Source organism: Arabidopsis thaliana, chromosome 4 (genome assembly GCF_000001735.4).
Source record: "Arabidopsis thaliana chromosome 4, partial sequence".
NCBI classification, from domain to species: domain Eukaryota; kingdom Viridiplantae; phylum Streptophyta; class Magnoliopsida; order Brassicales; family Brassicaceae; genus Arabidopsis; species Arabidopsis thaliana.
The window spans coordinates 12,075,125-12,100,390 of NC_003075.7; the positions used below are offsets into that span (position 1 = coordinate 12,075,125).

The 25,266-nt window shown below is 34.6% G+C and overlaps 5 protein-coding genes and 1 long non-coding RNA gene across 7 annotated transcripts; 3 read left to right on the forward strand and 3 right to left on the reverse strand.

Moving 5' to 3' along the window:
- Positions 1-332: 332 nt before the first annotated feature.
- On the reverse strand, positions 333-3,753 carry AT4G23040 (Ubiquitin-like superfamily protein). Its single transcript, NM_118433.4, has 8 exons — positions 3,415-3,753; positions 2,134-2,786; positions 1,832-2,048; positions 1,527-1,697; positions 1,209-1,352; positions 891-1,034; positions 748-804; positions 333-655 (listed from the first exon to the last, which is right to left on the reverse strand). Exons 1-8 carry the CDS (start codon positions 3,496-3,498, stop codon positions 548-550), a joined length of 1,578 nt encoding a protein of 525 aa, NP_567675.1. The 5' UTR covers positions 3,499-3,753; the 3' UTR covers positions 333-547.
- A 981-nt stretch (positions 3,754-4,734) lies between these two features.
- On the forward strand, positions 4,735-9,238 carry AT4G23050 (PAS domain-containing protein tyrosine kinase family protein). 2 transcript variants are annotated; one of them, NM_118434.2, is made up of 14 exons: positions 4,735-5,334; positions 5,526-5,958; positions 6,071-6,193; positions 6,297-6,819; positions 6,947-6,987; positions 7,077-7,145; positions 7,238-7,338; positions 7,464-7,542; positions 7,634-7,732; positions 7,819-7,887; positions 7,984-8,033; positions 8,140-8,221; positions 8,298-8,392; positions 8,488-9,238. In NM_118434.2, the coding sequence occupies exons 1-14, from the start codon at positions 4,988-4,990 to the stop codon at positions 8,582-8,584; spliced, it is 2,208 nt and encodes a 735-aa protein (NP_567676.1). In that variant the 5' UTR covers positions 4,735-4,987; the 3' UTR covers positions 8,585-9,238. The 2 variants fall into 2 exon arrangements, with proteins under 2 accessions (NP_567676.1, NP_849424.1); NM_179093.1 differs by having other exon boundaries at positions 4,936-5,334; positions 6,068-6,193; positions 8,488-9,132.
- A 1,366-nt stretch (positions 9,239-10,604) lies between these two features.
- On the reverse strand, positions 10,605-10,892 carry AT4G07110. The gene has a single exon (NR_142095.1). It is a non-coding gene; the product is annotated as an other RNA (long non-coding RNA).
- An 881-nt stretch (positions 10,893-11,773) lies between these two features.
- Positions 11,774-15,590, forward strand: IQD22 (IQ-domain 22). The gene is made up of 4 exons (NM_118435.5): positions 11,774-12,701; positions 14,061-14,273; positions 14,372-14,449; positions 14,664-15,590. Exons 1-4 carry the CDS (start codon positions 12,159-12,161, stop codon positions 15,282-15,284), a joined length of 1,455 nt encoding a protein of 484 aa, NP_194037.2. The 5' UTR covers positions 11,774-12,158; the 3' UTR covers positions 15,285-15,590.
- On the reverse strand, positions 15,566-17,093 carry RBL7 (RHOMBOID-like protein 7; the record flags this gene model as incomplete). The annotated part of the gene is made up of 4 exons (NM_118436.2): positions 16,697-17,093; positions 16,157-16,484; positions 15,804-16,057; positions 15,566-15,668 (listed from the first exon to the last, which is right to left on the reverse strand). Exons 1-4 carry the CDS (start codon positions 16,951-16,953, stop codon positions 15,566-15,568), a joined length of 942 nt encoding a protein of 313 aa, NP_194038.1. The 5' UTR covers positions 16,954-17,093.
- A 3,276-nt stretch (positions 17,094-20,369) lies between these two features.
- Positions 20,370-23,764, forward strand: AT4G23080 (transmembrane protein, putative (DUF239)). The gene is made up of 7 exons (NM_001341574.1): positions 20,370-20,574; positions 20,767-20,859; positions 21,515-21,748; positions 22,351-22,506; positions 22,612-22,665; positions 22,740-22,862; positions 23,312-23,764. The coding sequence occupies exons 1-7, from the start codon at positions 20,383-20,385 to the stop codon at positions 23,678-23,680; spliced, it is 1,221 nt and encodes a 406-aa protein (NP_001320038.1). The 5' UTR covers positions 20,370-20,382; the 3' UTR covers positions 23,681-23,764.
- Positions 23,765-25,266: the final 1,502 nt, after the last annotated feature.

Consider the following 25,266-nt stretch of genomic DNA (forward strand, 5'->3'; position numbering starts at 1 on the left):
CATGGTGTGGTGGCAAGGAACAAAAAAGGCCCATAAGGTGAAACATGAAGAAAGGAGAATTAGTTATGAATTTGCCACTAAAATCAAAGCTATTTTCCTCAACTGTCCCAACTTGCTTTTATATAACATTAGCTTCTAATGTCCTTCATTCTCCATCACCTCACTTCCTCTTTATACTCTCCCTTCAATTATTGTCTACATTTAGATTTTTAACACAACTGAATGACACTATAATGATTTAGAAACCAAATTTGAACTTCTATACCCAAACTTTTAACTTTGAATATGATGAGAATATCATATCATTTTGCAAATCTGGTAAATTTGATATCCACGATCACAGTACTATCATATGAGATGCGTGAAGAAGGAATAGCACATCCAACAAACCAAGATGTATATCGGTGGAGAAAAAAAAATTACTTTCAAAAGCCAGCCTTGGATTAAATAGACCAATAAATGTTTAGGGAGTAACAAATTCTACGAAGAAAAAGAAGAAGACATATAAAAGAATAAATTATGTAACCCCAATAGAATAATACCAATTCTAGATCAGCTCCAAGAACAATGCTTCTTGTTTGCTCGTTAAACCGATATCGTTTAGAGTCGATGAGCATTCTCCATCTCCAAAAGCACGCCGAGGATATGGCCTTACCTGTTTTTGATCACACAAGAGTTTATCAAATCAACTAAAAGATGTCTCAAATGAAAATTTTTATTTAGCATTTTATGGCATAAACCACTTACCAGCCTATAAGTGTTGGGCTTCACAACTCTACAGATGTCTATAAAGTCGAAAAGTGACTGCAAATAAGAAGAAGACATGATTAGTGGTTATTAAGGTTTTTCATATATTTGAGGATAATTGAAGCTGGTTTTGGGATATTTACTTGGAGTTTGTCGGATTTAAAGAACCGGCGGCCATGACGGGTGCCATCTGGCAGCCTGACTTGAAGTGTAATGGCGTTCTCTTCCCCGGCTGGTGGCTCTTGAGGCAGAGATGCTTCCTTTGAAACTAATTGCCTCTCCAGCTCCTAGTAAGAAAAATAAATTGGCTTACACGCGAGATAACTTTCAAGAATTTGAGGAAACTCATCCAAGTACTGCATACAGCTTAGTATCTATGATACTTTAAACCTAGTAGCGATGCTAGTCCTAACTAGTTCACACACGGGATTAGAGTGACTCATGTATAACCAGAAGCACACCTGTTCCTCTTCGACCTTCCTGCGAGCTTCTTCCTCCTTTCTCTTTGCTTCTTCAATAGCTTCCACTCTAGCAGCTTCTTCCTCCAATCGACGAGCCTCAGCTTTTACCCTGTCAGCTTCCAGCGATGCAAGATACTCATCATCCTGCACGAGTTTACATTTCAACAAGAATAAAAACTCATCATCATCAGTATCCTTCGATGACCTAAAGGGGGTGAAACTCTCTACCCATTACTTCTATTCTTGTCACAAGGATAGATCAGTAAAGAGTATTCTCCAATCAACTTGGGGAGGAAAGAAACAAAAAATGTTCCTAACCTGCTGTTCTCGAATCAACCTCTGAGCTGTCAATGACGGTGAGGGTGGACGCTGTGTCCTTTGCGGATAATGTGCATAAGGAACACCATATTCACTCTCAGAAATGCCACCAAACATGGCAGCCTCTAGCATGATAGCTTCATCATGTTCCTCAGAAGAAATGCCTCCCCACTTATACCAGAATGTAATAAGAGTATTAGCTCAGGAATGGAATAACTACTCTAGGATACCTACTTAAAAGTAATACAATTATACAGGTAATCTGATCGTTCTCATATAGGAAACAAACATATATCTTTTGCTACCTCAGAAGGAAAACCATTGCCAGCACCCGGTGAATGAATAGTTGCATCTTCTGCTTCAGGGCTCCGGGGAAGATCATCATTAAGTGAGCTCCGAGATCCAGAAACCGCACGTCTTGGTCTGTGGCTAACAAGGGGTTCCTCTTCCTCCTCAACATAATCAGGGTCATCGTCATCATCATCATCATCATCCTCAGACAGTGAGCTAGGTGCTGCGAATCTACACATATAAAAACAATTTCTTGGGACATTGTCTAGGAAACACAGAAGACAAACTGATAGACTACAAAACAGAACAAACTAACCTTCCATTTGAGGCTCGGGAACCCTGCTGTACTGGAATAGAAACCATTTCAGAAGCTTCTCTTTCTGAGGATGAAGCCTTCCAACCTTCACTGCGCAACACTTCTCGCTCAGCTGACTGCACTGTGACAGATTTTGTTACGTCATCACCAGTCTCCATTTTGGAGGCCTCAATAGCAGCTCGAATAATTTGTTCTTCTATATCATTGTAATGTTGCATATTATTTTCTGCAGAACCAACAGGTACAGCATGCCTACTTTGTCCGGTTGGAGCAGACTGATTATCATCATCACTTACTTCATCTATAATGACCGCCTCTTGGGCAGCTGGACCGTGAGCTTGAGCTGTCTCGGTCACATCCTCAATAGTAGGAGCATCATTAGATTGACCTGATGGCCCATTGCTGTCTTTAACCTCTATAGGTATCTCCCTGGCCTCCCTTGGATGACTAACAAATGGGGGACGCGACATAACAGGATCATTATCAAATAGACTTCTCCCAAAGTTTGGATCACGAAGCGGGAACGGGTCCGTTGTTCTAGCTTCAGAGAGGACTGGAGTCACACCATCATCTATATCCATTGCATCATATGAATTTTGATCTCCATGAGTAAAGTATGCATTCACAGCTCTATTGAGGTTCCCACGATACTCCTGCAATAATGATAGCATGTAAGTTTTGGCAAACACGAGGAACACCAGCCACACACAAAAAAAAAACTTACAAGTTATAATGATGCTGAGACAATAGAATAATGACTAAAAGATAAGAATGCACAAAGGACACAATAAAAAGTTCTCTAAACCCAAACTAAAATTGTACACAAGATGAGTTCTGAAAAAAAATTCATTGACTTCAATAACTAACTTAAACCCCACATGAATATCTCTAAAATACCAAAAATCCAGACCAAAATCCAAAAAAGAACAAAACTTTTCACAACTAATTTCACAATGAGCAGGTATAAACTCGTTTAGATATCAATGAACAATTAACAAAACCAATAAGCATGAGAATTCTGTAAGAAGTCCACATAAAAACTCAATCAGATAATCGGATAAACTAAAATTCAACACAATTAACTCCAATTGCGACCTAAACGCATCAAGATGAGCTTAACAACGATATAACAAAAGCGTAGAGGAGATATAATTCGATGATCCAACGAACAACCACTTGAGCGATTCGAGAAACTTCCAAAAATACTTCAATCAAAAACAAAATAACATCTAAACAATAGAAGGAAGACGGAAAAAACCCAGGGAAGTGTAATTGAATCACCTCGAGCTTACGAACGGCGACGGCATTGGAAGAGCCGGTGATGGTCATGAAGGTGTCAATAGCTTCCTGAGTAGGTGTCGCCATTAGAAAAGAGAAAGCTTGAGAGAAGTTTTTCGTCGGAGATTTGTGTTTGGAGCTGGAGTGAAGGAGGAGGCAAGAATTAATATATGTTGTAAATCACAAAAATTGCAGTGAAGAAAGGAATTGGATCGGTGACTCTTAAGATTTTTAAAGCCTTTTTTAGGGTCTTTCTTCTTTTCCATTTTTTTTAATTCTCCTTTTTTATTTGGTGTGGATTTTCTTAAACTTTATTTTCTTTATTCTTTTTGTATATTTTCGGTGATATTCAAGATATTATTTTCAGAGAACTTGAGATAATATATGGAGTGTCCTAATCTGAATAACTAAATAAATAATTATTCAGTTGAAATTGGATTTTTTTTTTCAGAGTCTTTATATTTTATAAACTGGAATTCGAGTCAAATTCAGAGTGGATTAAACTTATCTTTTTAGTTTTTACTAGCCAAGAACTTTTTGACCTTTTTTTTTAACATGATATTAATTGTTATAGTGTATATACATTAAAAGTTAGATAATTTTTAATGTACAAAAAAAAAGTTACATAATTTATTTTTTTTCACACCAATTACATATTTTATTTGTCAATTTGACAGTAAATATGGAAATAAGCCTTAAAATGTAAAGGCTTTTCGGTCCAACAACGAAAAACCAAAACCAAACCCAAAACTAAAATATCCAAAGATATCCTCACTTTATGATCATCCCAATCTTCCCTCTATATAGTGCCTTTAAAGGAGCTGTCATGTTCTCTTTCGGCCGTTTGTAATATAAGAATTGTCGTTTTTGTCCAAAAAAAAGGGTTGGCTTTCAGTTTGTGTCCCAGAAACAAAGTAAATCTTTAGATAAATTGAAACAAAACTAGCTTTGTGACTCCAATTAAACTTTGCTTCCTCTAAGAAACCTTATGGAGAGTATTATTCTACAATGATTTGAAGTATACTACTAATAATTGATTACATTTAAATTCAACTATAATTTATTGTTATTGTTCTTCAATCAACTTGAACTTTGAGTTTATTGGGCACATTACTTTTAGAGGAATGTGAATGTGAACATTGAAGAGACGTGTATTTTATTTTCTTCTTGACAAATACCGTTGGAGGTATAAAAACACCATCAAACTCAGGCCCATTTGGCAATGGCGGCAACAAGAATGGGTATTATATTGAGGTTAATTTCGTCAATCACCACTTTTAAATCGTGACAAATTCGTCTATTATCTCTCAATCTTCTTCAACCTTCAATTACATCGGCAATTCTACAAGTGGCAGCATCCTATTAGTAACAAACACACGTGGCGTAAGCTAATGCGTCGTAGTGTTTATAATAGCTGGGGTTTGTTAATTATGGCGTCACGAGTGATTTAAGAAGCAGCTGAAAAATAATAAACAATGAGGGAATGCCAACGTTTTAAATTATATTTTTAATTTGTGAATTTTCATCAGAGTCGGATCTTGATGCGACTGCTCAAACAGAGTCACCGGCGATTACGATGGCCGGAAACAACTCGGAATCGAGTCTCTACCAGGTTTTGGTGGAGTGGTGTCAGAGGATGGAGACGAGTCAAGCGAGACTAAGGGAGGATGTTGATGACTTATTGCTTCAGGAGGAGAGTCGAACCGGTAAGGAATCGGCGACGGGATTGGAGACGGACACGGAGAAAGAGGCTGAGGTAGAGGTGGAAGCGGAGGCGGCGGATTCCTGGGATAATCCGACGGCGACTTGGGAGAGAGCTGTTTCAGGATTCTATTTCGCTGATAGTGCGTATCGGACTTTGATGGATTCAATGGGACACGCGATTCATGTAACATCAGCTGCGTCTGGAGAAATTACATTCTGGTGAGCTTGATAAGTTCTTCTTCTTCATCTATGGTGTTTGTAGATCAGGAGCTTATAGTTCTTCTAAGTACTGTTTCATTGAATTGTGTGTTTAAGTAGTTAAACAAAGTTATATATAGCGATTCATTGTATATGCAAGTGGACATTTACTATTTGTTTCTGAGTGGAGAGATTCTTTTATTATTATTCAGGAGTCGTTCTGCTGAGAATCTGTACCATTGGTATGCTGAGGAAGTTGTTGGCTACAGAACTATTGATGTGCTTGTAACCGAAGAATACCGTAATTCCCTTACTGGTATCAGGAATAGGGTGTGCCGTGGAGAGACTTGGACTGGTCAGTTTCCGTTTCAGAAGAAAACTGGTGAACTATTTATGGCTTTGGTGACTAAAAGCCCTGTGTATGAAAACGGTGAGCTGGTTGGTGTTGTTACTGTCTCGAGCGATGCAACCCTTTTCAATAGGATGCATCCACTAAGTAATGAGCATCAACAACAAGCTCGTAGTAATAATAGACATGAATCAAACTTGAGAAAACATCAGTGGCACCTCCCGAGGCCTCAGATCGCTGCAGCATCACAGGTTCCAGTTGTCCCACAATATTCATCAGCTGTTGCTTCAAACCTGGTAGATCTCACATCATGAATGTTCGAAGTTTCTCAGTACTTTTTTTTATATAATAATTCGTGTGCAACATGAATGATTGTTTGTTTTGCTGTTTTCTGCACAAACCAAGAAGGCGTCGAAGCTTCTACCACAGAGAAATGGAGATGATTCCTTCAATGGAAATCATAATTCGAGGAGCCGAGATGAAAATGTTCCGGTTGTTGCCTCCACAACTTTCGAGAAGTATGGCTCACTGGTAAGTCTTCGTTGGCTCCTTAAACAAGACACTTCTCATTGACATTTCTTAGAACGATTATTGTCTCATGTTATAAGCTAAATCTGCATATACACTAGTGTAGGCGGATAAGTTTTTGGGGAAGCTGCAAAGGAAGATTACTGGCAGCCAAGGAACCGAAGATAATGAGCCTATCTTAAGAAACGGTATCAATAAGTCAGCATGTGGCAGTGGAGGTAGTTCTAAGGCTTCTAATGCAGTTACCTGCACGGCTTTCAGAGACAATGGCAATGGAAAACCAAAAAGGGCTGAAGTTAGAATTTCAGATGTCTATGGAAATGGAGCTGAGGGTTTGATACATAATGGAGATCGCTTTCAGTATATTGGGAACCTGGGACAAAGTAAACCTCCCAGAGGACTAGAGAGTGGTTTGGTGTCTGGCATGCGGGGAACAAAAATGTCGGACCTAAATGGTGAGATAGAAGATGCTTGGAATACTCGTCTTAGTGTTGATCCCTTGCCAATTCTAGGAGTCAACAGCGGTAGGCAACAAAGTCCTGTCAACCAAAGGAATAATAGATTAGTTACTGATTCGTCATGTGAGATACGATGGGAAGATCTACAACTTGGGGAGGAGGTCGGAAGAGGTGTATTTCATTTACCAAAGTCTTACACTCGTTTTCACGTTTTAGATATGCAAATTCAATTCAGATCTGTGTCATTGCTGTTTAAATCAGATTACAAGTATTTCTGATGCGTTACATTTTCTCACAGGTTCATTTGCTGCGGTTCATCGTGGAGTTTGGAATGGATCGGTGAGTTTTCTGTAATTTAAGATAAAATAAGGATGATTCTAGTATTAGTTGCACATGGATAACTAACTAGTCCAATCTATTTGGACCAGGATGTTGCTATTAAGGTTTACTTCGATGGTGATTACAATGCGATGACTTTGACGGAGTGCAAAAAGGAGGTATGTATAATTAGTTCTCTCTGTTATGAATTGTTTCTAGAAGTTACTCGTACCAGACAAAATAAATCAGTTTTGATCAATAATATCTTCAGATCAACATTATGAAGAAACTGAGACATCCGAATGTGCTACTATTTATGGGAGCAGTATGTACAGAAGAAAAATCTGCCATAATCATGGAATATATGCCAAGGTGAGATTATTGACGTATGGATCTGGAAGTAGTGTTACTCCTTATCGAGTGTGTTATATTATGCTGCAAGAAATTGCAGATGAATACTCTGTGCTAAGTTATTTCTATACGGTTTTGATGATTAGAGGGAGTCTCTTCAAAATACTTCATAATACGAATCAGCCATTGGACAAGAAACGCCGTTTAAGAATGGCCCTTGATGTTGTAAGACTCTGATCTTCCAAAAACCTCCCTCACAATGAAAGAAAAAAATATGAAAGGCTGATTATATTCGGGTTCTCTGTTGTTGTTGCAGGCTAGGGGAATGAATTACTTACACCGCAGAAATCCGCCAATTGTACATAGAGACTTGAAATCTTCCAATCTACTCGTGGACAAGAACTGGAATGTCAAGGTACAAACAGTTTTCTCAAGTTACATTTATGAAGACTTGTAAAATGAGTTTACTATTGCATGGACTTTCAACTCTTTCTTCCCTAGGTTGGAGACTTTGGGTTATCAAAGTGGAAGAACGCAACCTTCTTGAGTACTAAATCCGGGAAAGGAACTGTAATGTTTAACAAAAGCCATTTCTGATTCTTTTAATCCACAAAACAGTCTTGGATTTCTGTTACTAAACATTGTTCAACTTTTTTCTATGTGCAGCCGCAGTGGATGGCTCCTGAAGTTCTCAGAAGTGAACCTTCGAATGAGAAGTACGTTGGATATAATATTAACCCTTTTTTGTTCTCTTTTCGAAGACATTATTCAATAACTTGAACATTTTTTTGGACTAAAAGCTCAATGCTTTCGTTGTAATAGGTGTGATGTGTTCAGCTTTGGAGTCATCTTATGGGAGCTAATGACTACGTTAGTACCATGGGACCGTTTGAACTCTATTCAGGTACCTCTCAAATTCTGTTCTTATGAGATTATAGCTTGATCATAAGATTGTAGTAATCTTAGCAACTTTAAATTAGGTTGTTGGAGTTGTTGGTTTCATGGATCGACGATTAGACTTACCTGAAGGATTAAATCCCCGGATCGCATCCATAATACAGGATTGTTGGCAAACGTAAGAAGACGCATCTGTAAATTGTTTCATCAAATACACCCTACAAACTTAGGGGCGATTTTTCTTATATTCTTTGTTCTAAATTGTTGAAACAGTGATCCAGCAAAACGACCGTCGTTCGAGGAATTAATTAGTCAGATGATGAGCCTGTTCCGCAAACCAGGGTCAGGTGCGCAAGAAGAAGACGATTGAGAAGGTAAACAGTACATGGTTAAAGGATAGTTCACAAAGCAAAGGACGTGAAAAGAAAACGAAAGCATCGTCCTGATCACTTACTATACAAATGTTTCATTGTGTTATACCAAACTACTATTTATGTTTTCATTGAAAGAAAGAAAGCAAAAATAGCTAAATCAAAGTAATATACAGTAGAATCTTAGGTTAGTTTAGTTAAACTATGCATTATATAAACTGTTGTCGGTTTATGAGCTAAGTTGTAAAATGGGATCTAAAAAGGCAGAGGCGCAGAGGCCAGAGGAGGACTCAGATGTAATTTAAGAAGTAAAAGGGTGAAAAAGAGAAATACGAGAAAAACTGTGAGATTGATGGTGTCTTGTAGTGAATTGTAATGTAGTTGGTTTTGGTTTGATGGGGTAAGAGAAGGAGGAGTGACAATTCGTAGGCATTGCTTCTTTTGCTTTAATATTCTCTTATTACAGCTTCCCATCACTGCGTCGTCTGTAGCTTCTCAGCACCTAATTATAAGAGAGAGTCAGAACCCTAAATAAAACTTTTTTTTCAATCCTTATTCGTAATTCCACATTACAGCATCTTGAAATTGACGCAGTCACAAAAGCATAATTAAAAAAAAAAGGATACAAAGATGGGTCTATTATACCGAGTATGTATTGTGCATGCATGTGACGTGGGTGAAGGGAACTTCTCTTATAGAAGTATTGAAAAAGGAGAAATTTTGGGGGATTGAAAATATTTGTCTGTTTGTCTGGTTAGGTCAGAACAAATCACATCGAGCTGCATAGTAATATTTCGTTTACAACACATGGTTGTGACCTCTAGACAAATAAACTTTTTAACAGTTTTCGCTGTTTTGCCTTGCATGTATTTCGTAGTATTTCAATTTATATGTAACTATATTTCAATTGAAACATCTTTACCATATTATTTTCTTTTTTGATGCCAATTTCTTTACCATGTGTTTGCTCTTGTGTTATTTATGTGTGATTGATTGATTGACCGTGTCGATTACCCAAGCGGAATCTTGTAAAGGGATACTCCGTCACCGTAATACAGTGACAGCATATTTAATTTAAAATAATATAAAGTCATTGTAGGATGGAAAAGTAATTTCTATGATATTTTCTTCCGAACATTATAAAATTTATTTTGTCAGAAGTAGAGCAGATTAAAGTTTCGAAGATGGATACTTTCACTTTTTTCTTGTAAGATATTGATTAGGTATGATTGAGGCTCATGATACGAAATAATGTCAGTGTTGAACTACTAATTTGTTATGCTTGAAATGCTTTTTTATAGGTCAGTAGGTTTTTTTATTTTATTTTTAGGCATATTTATTCTGGTTTAGTTTAGTTAGTTGGTTTCTAAATTTTCCTTACGACTAAAAAATCTAATCCCAAAACCAAACGAAAACAAGAAATAATAAATCGAACAATATTTTTAATAACAAATAGAATATATATATATATATATATATATATTATATCAAATTATTCCAAGATAGAGTTTTTCAGTTCATTCCTAGTTCCTACTCATATATTCTTAATTTCTATTATCTCAAGATTTTATCTTGTCCTCATATCTACGAATTGTATGAAAGGGTTTAATAACCATAATCTATTGCATTGTCCTATCTACGTACACCATAATCGCTTGTGTTGGTGGATCTATAGTAATCTAAACAATTTTTTATTTCCATGGCGTGAAAGTTTGAGCCAACAACTAACGATATTAATCGTACAAATGAGTTTCATATTTTTTTTTGCAATCTCATTTCAAAAAGTGAAACCAAAATTTGGATGCTTCTAATTAACCATAAGATTTTTTATTAGGTGCACCTAATCTTGTTAATAAATTATAATCTTCTTTGATTAGTTATGCTCCTATCCAGATTTCATGCTTCAACTCTATGATTGATCAACTTGCATTATTACTGTACCATAAATACTTTGCCAACGAATGTTAGTTGTGGGGGAAACAACAATTCCGCTGGTAATTTTGACTGAATTAAAAAATTAGAGATAGAATGCAAGGAGACACGTACGAACGAGTTCATACACGAGAAGCAGTTGACCAGAGTCAACAAACCTGTAAAAAGCTAAAGAACCACCGTCCACTCGCAGTCTACTATATACGACTAACTAAGATTCATGCAGGCTCAAGTTTTTGTACTTGTATGACACGTGGCTAGATCGTAACGGCCGTTTAGACTGATGTCTCTTCGTCTCTCCGAGTCTTTGTCCTGTCTTTTTCTCATTGCATGAGACATACCGAAGATTCCAGTGGATTAATTGTCGGTCCATTTCTTTTTTCCTTTTTACTACTGACTTCGAGTTAGATTCTCTAAAGTAGTACACGTGAACCATAGGATTCGTTTATGATTACATAAAACCTTTGTTAGTAGTGTTTGTTCATTTCTTAATTCTGGTTATACATTTGAAACATATGCAAATTTATCACTCGACTTATTAATCCTAAGTTCGTAACTAAGTTCTTTTTGGTTAATTAGCTTATATACTTCTCAAGATTTCTGATTCTGACTTATGCTATAAAGTATATCTTCGATAAGTTGAGTCGCATCTCTCTCCTCGGAAAATATTCTTGTATTTTGGACAAATTTCTCGTGTATTGTTTTGATATTTTTGTGGTCATGTTGTTTTGTGAATTAGTATATAAGTAGATAAACTACGTAGTTTTCATTCGTACAACTATATAACCAATCGTATTCGACGAAATAAATAGTCAGAAAATATTCTATTTGTTATGCAATAATATCTCACTATACAGTCCAAAATATTAACCTCCATATAAATCTGATAGTAACAACAAACAATTTTTTCTCTTTGTCCTATAACATACATAATACATTTATGTTTGAAAGACAAGAGAAGAACAAAAACAAGAACCCACAAATGTCAAAATAGTGAAAGAATTGGATTCCGACTTCGATTTCCCATTACACAAAACGACGTAGCAACGGACGGCGCTAGCTATTACGTTAAGAGACGAAAAACGGAGTAGGGACCAACAAAAAAACGTGATCATGGATGGATTATTAACGATAGACATTGGATTACGGCGATGGACCCATAAAACTGACGTCATCCGTTATGGGGTCCGTAGTGTGGTCCTCTAAAAAGTATTGACGCTTTTTGTCATCTCTCTGTTCTTTAGGACTCGTCACAAATTTTACTTCCTCAGATTCACATGACCAAATCATGTAACCATTTTCCAAATAAAATCTTTACATTTAGATTTAGATTCAGAGGAATTGAATTAGCCTCATCATAATGTATGATACTACATACTACACTAGTGACACGGAAATTACACGACGAAAATAAACAATGTGAAGAATAACGAAATTTCCCGGGAAAAGAGAGATAGAGAGTGAGACACACGCGCGAGTGATGCGTGTGGTAGTAAATAGAACACTGTTTGATGATACTGCTGCGACTACTTAACTCTTATTACAAAGCTCTCTTTTTGTTGTCTCTCTCTTGCTCTCTCTGCAAAACTCCGGCGAGAAGAGAACGTTGTCGTTTCATTCGTATCAAAGTCTTCATCAGCAATGGGAAAAGCGTCACGGTGGTTTAGGAGTCTATTCGGAGTTAAGAAACCCGACCCGGGTTATCCGGATCTATCCGTCGAGACGCCTTCTCGGTCAACTTCCTCTAATCTCAAACGCCGATGGAGTTTCGTCAAATCCAAACGAGAAAAAGAAAGTACACCGATTAATCAAGTTCCTCATACTCCATCGCTACCGAATTCGACGCCTCCACCGCCGTCTCACCACCAATCGTCGCCGAGACGACGGAGAAAACAAAAGCCGATGTGGGAGGATGAGGGAAGTGAAGATTCGGACAAGCATGCTATTGCGGTGGCTGCCGCGACTGCTGCGGTTGCTGAAGCTGCAGTCGCCGCCGCTAATGCTGCTGCTGCGGTCGTCAGGCTGACGAGCACAAGTGGGAGGTCGACTCGAAGTCCTGTTAAGGCACGGTTTAGCGACGGATTCGACGACGTGGTGGCGCATGGTAGCAAGTTTTATGGACACGGCCGTGACAGTTGTGAACTTGCGGTGATTAAGATACAATCTATATTTCGCGGATACTTGGTAATTTTCTTTCTCTAAAATTTATTTCACTCGTTTTATAAATTACTTTATGAAGCCAAAAATAGAAATATACATGAATTGCATTTTTTTAGTCAAAAGTTTATAATTTTTGATTAAACGAAAGCTGAATGAATACATTTGTGTTCATCATTTACACGATTTTGCATAATTATATTTTTAATTAGGATTAGAAAAGTATAAAATGGTTATAGATTTGTTAAACATTCACGGGGATTATCGTCCAGATAACATTTTTCGATGTCGTAAACCTTCTGCTGCTACCACTTCCCTAGACGAGTGATAGGACAATTAACCTTCCATATTCTCATTTAATTATTTTAATATCTTAGCAGAGCACTTGAATATTCTTTGTAAAGTAATTTGCTTTGTGAATACCAAATCAAATTGTATTTGCTTTTTCCTTAATTTTATATTCACTGGTTAGAAATTTGTTTTTCAATTTAACCGACTCAAAAATTGATTCCGGTCCGAACAGTATAGATGATTCTCAACAAGTTTAATGCTAAGTTTAATATTATATCCATTCTTCCAATTAATTCGATCCTCAACAAGTTTAATGCTAAGTTGTTTTCTTTTTTTTTTTTCTTTTAGTTTCCCCATTTGGTTACGAGTAAATGAAAGATTTGTATAAAAATACTTAGTGGAAAATCAGTTAACATCAACCAATACGAAGAAGTGGTCGTACTCTTGTTCTATTGGTTAGTGAATGTTATTCACTGGACCACTGTATAAATAACATGGTGAATGCTGGCTGCTATAATTAGTCTATATTTCAGTTCATTCTCTATATGTTATAGTCTCTATGTAGTGAATATACTATGTCTATTAATGTTTCGATGCATGCCTATTGAAACTTTATACTTTATAGCTTATGGCGAATCTTACAAAAAAAAAATTTTGGAGGGGTTTTAAGATAATAGTGTGTAAGACAATTCACACCCAAATGTGTACTCATCGACATAAGTCGCATTGTTCATTAATAGTCGATTCATCTTTTCTCTCGTAGAGAGTGACTATACATGTAAATGTTTTTTTTATATATGTCCCTCTATTTAATTTTGTTGAATTCCTCGTGAATATTTCAAAAGTTCAATTTCTTTAAAAGGTCAATATGTTTTCTTTCTTTTTCCCTTTCTTTTGGCGCCAACTTATATCAAAAGTAATGCTTTTTCAAATTTCAATATGCTTTTGTGGTCCTGTCCATAATGAGAGCTTGAGCTAGTCAAGACTCTTAATGTTTTTTTAAGAGTTGATACTTAGAATATGATCTTGTGATTATTGGCTGGCTTATCTCCATTTCTAAGGCAATTTGTTATTGTTTGATTATTTTAATTGTAGGCAAAGAGAGCGTTAAGGGCACTCAAGGGTTTGGTTAGGCTTCAAGCGATAGTTAGAGGCCATATCGAAAGAAAGAGAATGTCAGTCCATCTGCGCAGGATGCACGCTTTGGTTCGAGCTCAGGCTCGTGTGCGTGCCACTCGGGTTATTGTCACGCCTGAATCTTCTTCTTCTCAATCCAACAATACCAAATCTTCTCACTTCCAAAACCCTGTAAGCCTTGTAAAATTCCCTATGATTGTTCCTTTTAACCTAAAACATGTCTTTTCGTTCAAGGTCCCTTTTTAACAACTCCTCTGTTTTTCTTTAAGGGTCCACCAACTCCGGAAAAACTCGAGCATTCGATCTCTTCTCGCAGCTCCAAACTCGCTCATTCTCATCTTTTCAAGGTATTACATTTTCAGTTGCTGTTTGTTTCTTCTGTTTTTGTTGCTTGTGGTCCCATTAGTTCAAAATTTCAGAGACTATACAAGTTACTGACATTGCTTTATGTTCAAAACAAATCCAATCTCAAGAATTGGTTTATAGGCTTCTCATTGTTCCTTTGTTAGACTTATCCATTTCACATTCCATTTAAACTAAGAGATTGGATTAAATTTTCAGAGGAATGGTTCGAAGGCAAGCGACAACAACAGACTGTACCCTGCTCACAGGGAGACATTCTCAGCCACAGACGAAGAAGAAAAGATTCTTCAAATCGACAGGAAACACATCAGTTCTTACACAAGACGCAACAGACCAGACATGTTCTACTCATCCCACCTCATCCTAGACAATGCTGGCCTGTCTGAACCAGTTTTCGCCACGCCTTTTAGCCCGTCCTCGTCGCATGAAGAGATTACAAGCCAGTTTTGCACTGCAGAGAACAGTCCTCAGTTATACTCAGCTACTTCTAGAAGCAAACGCAGTGCTTTCACCGCTAGTTCTATAGCACCGAGCGATTGCACAAAAAGCTGCTGTGATGGTGACCATCCAAGCTACATGGCTTGTACAGAGTCCTCTAGGGCTAAGGCTAGGTCCGCTAGTGCCCCGAAGTCTCGACCACAGTTATTTTACGAGCGGCCTTCATCAAAACGGTTTGGATTTGTTGATTTGCCGTACTGTGGTGATACAAAGTCCGGTCCCCAGAAAGGCTCTGCTCTGCATACTAGTTTTATGAACAAGGCTTATCCCGGTTCAGGTCGGTTGGACCGTCTCGGGATGCCAATTGGGTATAGGTACTGAGAACGTTGTTGGACCCTTTAACCTGGTTTTGTTGTAGATCAGTGGATTGAGCTTTGCTTCTAATTTTCTTTGTTTGTAGTTTGGAGCTAAGTGGATTTAATCTAAAATGCAAATAGAACTTGCTTAATCAAAATGTTTGCATCTCTATAAAGCATTGTCATTTGCCTAGACTTTAGTTGTTATCAAAAATTTTATGAATATGAAGGAAACCAAGAGCTATAACAGATATATTTGGTGTAATAACAAAAACGTCTAACACTAAAAAAATTGACAAGAAAATGTCATGTCCATTGGGATTTAGAGGAGTAGCTTAGTTTATGGCACCACTTACAATATCTGTTCAAGCTATCTCCTCTGAATAGTATCACCAATCCAGAAGTAAACCTGCACATTGGTATAACATCCATCAAAACCGAAGTCCGGTTTAGTAACACAATCAAATGTTCTGAAGCTTAACCAACATGAGAAGAAGAAATGGTAGTTAGTATCATGAAGGATCAAGAAAGTTCTGAAGCTTACCCTGCGACAAAGACGATCGATGCAACTATGCAAAGCACGAGTTGGCAAGTGTTGTACTTGGGTTTAACAATGGTACCAGGCATAAGAGAAACTTGGTTTTCTTCCCATTCGAACTGCGGATGAATCAAGAGAAGAAAACCGAGTAGAAAACCACCAAAGAAACCTCCAATATGAGCAAAATTATCAACAGGAGGAAGTGTTCCTAATCCTAAGTTAACACCAACAATCACCAAAAGCATTACTATAGCCACACCCTACAAAACAAGAGATAAAAAAAAAACAGAATCAACGAACCAAAACAATAGTCAAGTTGCTAAATATAGATTGATTCATTGCGGGTTTTCAGCTCATACCTTGTTGTCATAGGTTGTCCAGTTGATTAACAATTCAGATAACATTGCTCCTAAGAGTCCAAACAAAGCACTAGAGGCACCAACAGATATAGCATCCTCAAGAAACAAACAAGATAATATGCTCCCACAGAAACCCGATACAAGGTAGATCGTCCCGACTCGAACAAAACCAAACTGCTGCTCGAGACGAACTCCAATGTAGGCAACACAACACATGTTTGCTAACAAATGAATAACGCCAGCGTGCAACCACATACATGTTAATAGTCTCCAAACTTGACGCTTGTGAACTATTTTCCCCCACGCCAAAGCTCCCATTTTCTCCAACCTACTCAATTCATAGATCAATTCAAAACCAAACCTAATGCAAACTCAGAAATTTTGTCTCTGAAATTACAATCTTTGTTTTGACAAAAATTGGGACTTTGACTAAAATCTGAATTTTACAGTCCTAAAATCTCAAACCCAGATCATAAAAATTAAAACTTTTAAAAGGAAATCAAATTGCTACAATGTTGTGATCGAGAGATAATGACTCACGTAGAGGAAGAAGGACCAAGAAGAGGATTAGACTTGAAAGACTCAAAAGAGAATCGTCCGAGGAACTTTGCAAGACATCGATGGCTTTTGTGAGGACAATCATTATAGTACATTACAACAACGAAAACGACGACGTTAGCAATCACTACTATTGGGATAATCCACGATCTCCATTGCATGTCCGGTGTCGTCTCGCCGCCATTATTAGTTTCTCTGCTTCCTCCTTCAGGATCTTCCTCTGCTGCTGTGGAAAGCATTTCACAGTCTAGCTATTATAGAGCTTTAATATGCAATCGAAATCTCTGTGAATTATCTCAAGAATTTTGATTGTTTTTTCTCTTCTTCTTGTTTGGTATCAGAATTTGGAAACATGTTGAATTGTGCTATACAGTTTTTGAATAGAAGACTTCAAATAATAACTTGCAAACCAGATGAGACAGGTAACGTAACTGTGAACAGAGAGATATTTGCTGTCAAGAGTTTTTTTTTATAATTGAAACGAGTCAACGGCAATTTTTTGTTTTTTTGGTTTTGTTTTATTTTTCTTGTCTTTAATATGTAAAACAAAAACCCGAAGAAATTCGAAAGTTAATACTTAAATAATTGTATAAGAGTAAATTAGTACTATAGAATGGTTTTGTGAATCAAGTTTTTTTTTTGGTTTATGGTTAATTTTAGCTAAAAGTTAAAATTGATTTAAGAAGCATTGTTATGTTCCCTAGTAAATGATTTAAGAAGATTGTACAATCAGTCCATGTAGATGTAGTGTTGAATTCTAGGTGAATAGTTAGTTATATATATGCTTAATGATTATATGAACCAAGGTACTGATTAAATTTATTGTATATAGGCTGAATGATTTCTCACATGTTATATCTCAAGAATTTATAGGGAATTTGGAAATATATATGATGGATGAAGACACGCATATATCGGAGATGATCCAAGATATGTCAATCCAACTAGATTAGGAGAAACTGTGCTACGATAGTAAGAATAAGCAAAACTGAAATAAAACAACCAAAAAATAAAAAAAAATATCTCTATCCAAAGCCATTATAATGTTTGAAAGACAAAAGAAGCAAAATGAGACCCACAAAATCTGACGGTCCCACAAAAAGAGAAAGAGAGAGAGAGTCTAGTATTATTTTAAAAGAAAAATGTGAATAAAAACGCAAATTTTCAAATTTTGTACGAAAAAAATATGAACTTTCGAAATGTCATTTAAATCATTTTTTTTTTTAAAATTTTTTTGATAAAATGGTCAAATTTTGTTGACTAGACTATTTCGGGCATGCCGTGAAATTTTCGTAAACAACGTCGTATTTATGAGCTCTAAAACGACGTCGTTTTGTTAGAAAAAATGAGGGAAAAATGCATTGATTAGGTTTTGAACTAAAGACTTGATGCCAAATTTAGGGACTCTCTACCGCTGAGGTATAATAACACTTTAATATATTTGTAAGAACGCATATATATATATATATATATATATATATATACTAACAAATAACAATATTCATTTAATTAAAAACATGCAATAAATTAAAAATAACAAAATTAAAAAGAATACCATACACTCCTTAAGAAGGTAGATATGCACAATGTTAAACACTATTTGCGTTTGGCAGAGAAATTCAGTATCTCATAATTTCTCTTATATTTTTCAGAATCTCCTCCTTGACTGTTCACATGACAAACTCACAATAGGGCCACCTCTACACAAGTTTGCAGAGAGCCTTCCCCCTTTGGATGAGGCCATTAGTGGCTCCCAAAGGACACATCTCTGGAGACGAACTTGGAGTGTTTATGGGGACTCTCGTCTCTATCACGGCCTTTGTGGTAACTTGCACGAACGAGAATGTCAACATAGTTTCCCGGTTATCAACGGTAAAGAGTTTCTCTATAAATGGTTTTATAGAATTTACTAGTAATAGTTAGTGTTGCTAATGTTAACTCTGAATTTTATTTTGTTTTAACTGTACTGGACAAAGGTGTAGAAGTCAAACCAACCTTACTCAAAGGGCTCAATTCACTCCCATGGGTAATAGTTGGAGGAGTGGTTCCTATTCTAGCTGGAGGGTTCATTTCTGATTGGCTCATCAGAGTTGTTGTTACAGCAGCAATGCATTGGTCTTAAAGATAATATTGGCTTATCTCTGGAGTGTATCTTATGATATCCCTATCAGAAAGGCATCACTTGTTGTTGCGTTGCAGACTTTTCTTTCCTTACAATGATTAAGTATATTAGGATGATAAGAAATATATGCGATCAAGAGTAATGCCGTAGCAAATAATCAATCTAATCGAGATGAAAAGCAATCCAATGAAATGATTCAAATAATATATTTTGTACAATTTTCTCATTTTCACTTACACCATTAAAATTCTAATTCATATTTAAACTAAAGAATTAGTTAACATTTGAGGAAAAAAAACCAGATATTTTTTATTTTGTACCATTTTTAGTCCAGAGTTTGTGAAATCTAAAAATATGACAAATAGACAACCTAATGATCCAGTATCACCAAGTTTGGCAGTTAGAGAGGTTGCCCATCCTTTCTCTTTGAAAAGTGAACACAAAGATACTTCGCCCTCTAGAAATTAAAACATTAAGAATCATCATCAAATGACATAAGAAATTAAAACATTTAAGTACAATCATCAAATAACATATCAATAAGGAACACTAACAAGATATACTTACCATCACCAAGTACTTCGATCAAATAGCTTTCTGGCTTTTCCAAATGGAAATTGGCAGATCTCAGTTTAAAAACTGAACTATATCATATGTAGAAAAAAACTAATATTTTATTAGCAAAACAAATTAGATATAAAAACAAATAAAAGTGAAAGAAAAAATTATATATTTATATTTAATGTAGACAGAGAGATTTTAAAAAATTAGCAATTAATTGAATGTAATTCAATAAAGATAAAATTAAATTAATAATATAAATCTAAAATAATATTTTTTTGAAATAAATTTTGTAGGAATTAAAAACTAAATATTATTTACTTTAAAGATTTTTGACCCAAAATCTTCCTCAAACAATATATATGTAGATTCTTCACTAAAATTATCATCTTCAGATTTCCTTTTCAGAAAATGTAGAAATAATATGTCACGCTCGTGTAAAAAAGTTAGCGTCGAAGATATGAATAAATGTATCGATGAAATTACTTCATTTAAGAAGAAATTATGTTTGACTTGTGTATGGTCCACAAATAACTATGCCATCCTTTACCGGTTAAAGTTAATTAGCGTTAAAGATAACAACAAATCTCTTAAATCTAATAATGCAAATTAGTTAATTTAAGAAGAAAATTTGTTTGACTTGTGCATGGTTCAAAGATATACATACTATTATACCAAAGTATTTATGTTAGAAGTGATTTAAGAAAACTTAATTTAAGAAGAAATTTTGTTTGACTTGTGTATGGTTCAAAGATATATTTACTATTATACCAAAGTATCTATTTTTTTTTTTTGTCTAATCCCTAGCTAGGTGTATATATATTCTACTCTAATGATTCAAAAATATTACATTTATAGGGAGAAGGTGATTATCATGATTATCCCAAATGATTTTTTTCAGATCTTTCTCCAAATACTTTATCTCAATAATAATTGTATACATATAAGAAAAACTAATGATCTTATATCTCTAGTTTGCAGGTTGATGAAAATGAAATTAGGGTGTGTCCTTCCACTGATGTGCATGATTTTGACATGCTATATTATATGTTATAGCCTTCTGGTGGGACATTGCTATGGCGTTGTAGAGGAAGCAAAGACATTAAAAAGTAAAGAAGATCTTAAAATAGAGCAAAAATTTAAGCTTATCAACAAATCTGCGGTTAAAATCATAAAGGTTTACCCTCTCACCATGTTATAGAATAATTGAATGTGTTTACTAAATATTTCTAACATTAGAATCCATATCCTAAGTATTCTTGGATCTCTATAAATATAAACACGATAAAAGTTATGAAAATCATGTGTGATACATTTCCTAAAGATCATGAAAACATAATAATAGATTTTTTTATTTATGAATCTATAGTCTATTAGTGGTGAAAGGTATCGTTGCGTGGATTTCTACAAACAACCAGGACTTGACCACTCATCCATGAAGAACCACACATTTCACCCTAAGGTATTGCAGTAATAATATAAATTTTCTTGAGAGTTACGAGTATTTATACTCTATGTATATAAAAAAAGATGGTAATTGAGAAACTGACAACTGAAATTTTTGTTTCCATTATTTTATTGTTTCATCAATTGTAATGAGATAAGTTGCGGATTTAGTTTTGCTAAATAGTAATATGATCAGTTAGGCATCTACATGATCAAATAACATTTTATTGAATAATATCACATACCATGTGAAAAATTAGACCTCTATATAACAAAATAACATGTTACATTAAGAAATCAAGTTTCTCGTAAGTTTTAATATGATAATATATCCAATGGTTGCCACTTTCTTGACTACAATATTCCATTGTGCCATTCGGTAAATTTTACTCTAATAACTTAATACCTTAATTTTAACAAAAATTGATGTTAGATACACATATAATGGCAATTTTTTCTTTTTATTCTTAATATGATGTTTAACTAAATCCTAAATGGTATTTTGATTAGAATGACGGTGATATATCAAACACTTACATGTGAGTTCAATTTTTTATTTATTTTTTCTAGTAGGTTACTTTAAGAAAAGTACGTTTAATTTATTAAAATCAAGAAAATTCAATGTTGTTTTGACTAATTTATTAATTTATATGGATTCTAATTATGTGTAGATGCGCTTGATGTCATATCCGGAAGGATTACAAATTAAGAGACAGACACATAGTAACAAAACATTTAGCCACTTTTGGAAGAATAGTGTAGGTTGTCCTATTGGTACAGTTCCTATACTTCAAGTCACCAAAGACACTCTTTTGAAAATGAAATCTTTAAATGGCGATAATTATAATCCGCAAAGTTCGTGGAGCAAAACATATAAATCTACGTCTTCTAATGGACGTCATCATGTAAGTGTTTTCTTTTATCATTTTATTTTTAAGTAAGAAATGTCAAACATACAAAAAACCTTTCTAAATTAATATTTGATAAAATAATAATAACTATATATTAAATAATTTTTATAGCCTCGAGTTTTTTTTTTGAAATCATATTTAAATATATTATCTCATTAATATTATTAATAATTGTATGAAATTCTTAATATATATATTATGTAAGAAAATTTGGTGAAATATGACTCTACTATTGTTTTTAAAATAAAACTTGCATTTATTCTTAGTAAAGTTTATTTCTAATATTTTTACTCCATCAAAAACGTGTTGTGTTGTTTTCTAGACATAGTAATTGTTTTTTTTTTAAATTGTAATTAGTTCTACAAATATATTGGTTATAAAGAAAAAGCTTTTTTTTGACATAAAAGTTTTAAAAGTTTATAAAATTAGCCAAACCTCTCTATAAATTATGAACTGATGATACATTAATATATTTATAAATTTTATTTTGTTGTCTCGATATTATTAATTTATAGAGATTTATTACATATAATAAAATGTCACAATAATGAGATTAGTGGGCTACTAATGTTAGTTTTCTCAACCATTGTATTCAGTTTGCTGTGTTGCGGACTCTTAAAGAAAAAACAAGGCGTTACAATGGAGCGTATATGAATACTAATGCATTCAATCCTTTGGTTGGACCTACGCAGTTCAGCTCTACTCGGATGCATTTTCAAATTGGAAATGAATTCATCCAAGTTGGTTGGACTGTAAGTCAATTAATTAGATCCGCTATTTTTTTATATACTCGATGTATTATGGTGTATCATTTTCTTTGATTAATATATCTGAATCATATTTTCTATTCATTTTAGGTACACCCGGCATTATACCACGACTTTAACTCTCGGCTATTCGTATATACAAATGTGAGCGGGATAGATCTTGTTTTACGTTTTTATACCATATGATTTATTGTCACATGTTATATGGTTTTATTTAGGCAGGAGGACGTGCGTGTTATAATACCTTATGTCCGGATGGATTCGGAATGATACTAGTAGGTCAAGATCTTATTCCTGGACGACTTACCGAGCACAGAGATTTAAACTTTGCCATAATCAAGGTAAGTTCCTTTCCAACTATTATAGACATAACTCTTCATGTTTTAGGTATTCAAGAACGTTTGAGTATGGAACAAGTAGTAATATGTAGATGCATGGAGATGAAATATCGATATGGGTACTGAAAATTAGTGTTAGGATTTTTTTTCATATTAGATTTTAAAAATATTTTTGATTTTTTCTTTAAATTTCTCTTAGTTTGTATAAAGATAGTTCAAAAATTGAATTCAATAAAGATTTTTGTCAATTATAGTTTTAAAAATGAGATCAGGTATTGGTATTCCCAAGTTGTTTTTGCTGATATTTAAAATTTGAGTATCCAAACATTGATAAGAATTGTTAGAAACAGTAATTGCATGTTTTAATTATGTGAATCGGTAAACGTAGGCATGCCAAGCTTTTGTCTATAATTTTAGTCTTTTTTATTTAATGTGGATTTTGTTGAGTACAGGACAAAGACAACGGAAATTGGTGGTTGTTGATGGGTACTGGCATATTATGGGAAAAAATTGGTGTCTGGCCAGCAAAGAGGTTCAAAGAAAGTTTTGGTACAGAGATCGAATGGGGTGGTGAAGTCCATAGCCCTTCGTCCCCAAGTCCTCCGATGGGTAATAGCCATTATCCGAAGGGGACCCCCAGACTAGACTCATATGTCCGTTTGATCACGACTTGGGACGAAAATTATAATGCCGACAATTTTGTGAAAAACACAGAGAGATATTCAGACGGTTGTTATAAAGTGGGAGATACAATATATATGCAAGATTCTTGGAGAAATGTAGGACATCTTATTGTTTATGGAGGCCCCAAGTGTAATTAAACTTCCATAGTGCTTACCATTATTATAAAATTGTAATGTCTGAACATGATCAGAAGAAAGCAAGAGAATAAATTTCTTAGTATGAAAAAAAAATAATAGAAAAAGAAATTTAAGAGAAATTTAAAGAACATCCTCATATATTTTTATTTAACTTGTTTGACTTGGTTAGAAAGAGGAAGAAAGAAGAACTCTTTATATGTTCCAAGTTTAGAAAATATTGTATTTCTTATATCATCATCTTTAGGAAATTCCACTACACATTACCTAATTTTTTTATCTTACAAAAATCTAAACTTTTTTTTATTTAGATATAACACTGTTAAGTACTTTAGAATTTTTTTAGAACTTAGACTTAATTTTGTTTCTGGTTGAGCTTATAGTCCAAAGTCAAGTTTCATTTCACTACCCCATTATTTGAGGTCATATCTTACACGAATATGCTCAATAGTCTACATGCACTTTAGCATGTGTGTGGTTGTAATAATGCTCATTTAATGGGATCGATTTGTAAGAAAACTAACTAATAAAACCAATGAAATATTAAGTTTTGTGTTCGATGAAATTGTGTGATTTTGATATTGTCTGAGTAATATAAGTTTATGTGATTTTGTTGTCACTAGTGATGTTAAACTAGGCCTTAAGCATGCGGGTCCAAACATGTAATTATGAAACTTCAAACCAACAGTAACACTTGGTTGTAAAAACGTTTTTTTTTTTGTTTTAATTGAATAAAATTTCATATTCATTTAGAAAGAAATAACTTATCACGTTGAAGAGGAAGTGTCTTCTTGGTAAGTTGGGTGGGCTGTGAACTTCGGTTTCACAAATGACAATTTGCCAAGCGAAGATCATAAGCCCTTAGACATAAAAGAGCACTGCCAGCAAATAATAAGTGACGTAATGTTAATGATTGAAAGTTCTATTTGATCAAAAAACAGGGAGCGGCCATCTATTTATTTTTACTTGGTTTAGCATTGTAAAGATCATTTTTAAAGAATTTGATATTATTTTTGATTAAAAATCTTATACCATTGGGTTTGAAATATTAACAAGACTACAAGAGTCTAACACATCCCATTATAAATCAATCTTTTTCTTCTTCTTCCAGGTATTGTACACTATAGAGAACTTGTTCTGTAATCAATATTCTGAAAATCTCTTATGTAGCATATATAGTTTCTTTCGCTTCCGTAAGTTCCTATTGTTAATTTGGTATGGATACTATATCCTATATTTTAGATTTTAATTCTCGCTGCAAATGCTCAATGAAATGCAGGTTGATGTTAAACTGCTCCAAGAATCCAATCAAAAAGGTATTGTAATCTAGTAGCTAGCAAAAGCATTAAACGTAACTTTCCCAAGTTGTTGATGACAAAGATTCCCAAGTCATCAACCGTATTAGTTTCCCATACCACATCTCATCTCAACATCAAGGTAATATTATTATTTTTATTGATTTATTAGTCAAATATGAGAAAGCAAACAACTATGTTTTATATCATTCTGTAAGTAATAATAAGTTGTTGCTTCCTATTACTTATTCTGTTTTTGCAGCCATCTCTAGGTTAAATTTTATAGAGTATCTA

What these genes read in the sequence shown, in the direction of transcription:
- AT4G23080 (NM_001341574.1), top strand. Translation starts at nt 20,383, where the DNA reads ATGAAAATGAAATTAGGGTGTGTCCTTCCACTGATGTGCATGATTTTG. An exon ending in TCATCCAAGTTGGTTGGACT is followed by an intron (nt 22,507 to 22,611) that starts GTAAGTCAATTA and finishes TATTCATTTTAG; the next exon opens with GTACACCCGGCATTATACCA. An exon ending in GGCTATTCGTATATACAAAT is followed by an intron (nt 22,666 to 22,739) that starts GTGAGCGGGATA and finishes GGTTTTATTTAG; the next exon opens with GCAGGAGGACGTGCGTGTTA.
- AT4G23050 (NM_179093.1), top strand. Translation starts at nt 4,988, where the DNA reads ATGGCCGGAAACAACTCGGAATCGAGTCTCTACCAGGTTTTGGTGGAG. An exon ending in TCGAGAAGTATGGCTCACTG is followed by an intron (nt 6,194 to 6,296) that starts GTAAGTCTTCGT and finishes ACACTAGTGTAG; the next exon opens with GCGGATAAGTTTTTGGGGAA. An exon ending in ACAAGAACTGGAATGTCAAG is followed by an intron (nt 7,733 to 7,818) that starts GTACAAACAGTT and finishes TTTCTTCCCTAG; the next exon opens with GTTGGAGACTTTGGGTTATC.
- IQD22 (NM_118435.5), top strand. Translation starts at nt 12,159, where the DNA reads ATGGGAAAAGCGTCACGGTGGTTTAGGAGTCTATTCGGAGTTAAGAAA. An exon ending in CTATATTTCGCGGATACTTG is followed by an intron (nt 12,702 to 14,060) that starts GTAATTTTCTTT and finishes TTTTAATTGTAG; the next exon opens with GCAAAGAGAGCGTTAAGGGC. An exon ending in CTCATTCTCATCTTTTCAAG is followed by an intron (nt 14,450 to 14,663) that starts GTATTACATTTT and finishes TTAAATTTTCAG; the next exon opens with AGGAATGGTTCGAAGGCAAG.
- AT4G23040 (NM_118433.4), bottom strand. Translation starts at nt 3,498, where the DNA reads ATGGCGACACCTACTCAGGAAGCTATTGACACCTTCATGACCATCACC. An exon ending in TCGCCGTTCGTAAGCTCGAG is followed by an intron (nt 2,787 to 3,414) that starts GTGATTCAATTA and finishes TCATTATTGCAG; the next exon opens with GAGTATCGTGGGAACCTCAA. An exon ending in AGCCCAACACTTATAGGCTG is followed by an intron (nt 656 to 747) that starts GTAAGTGGTTTA and finishes GATCAAAAACAG; the next exon opens with GTAAGGCCATATCCTCGGCG.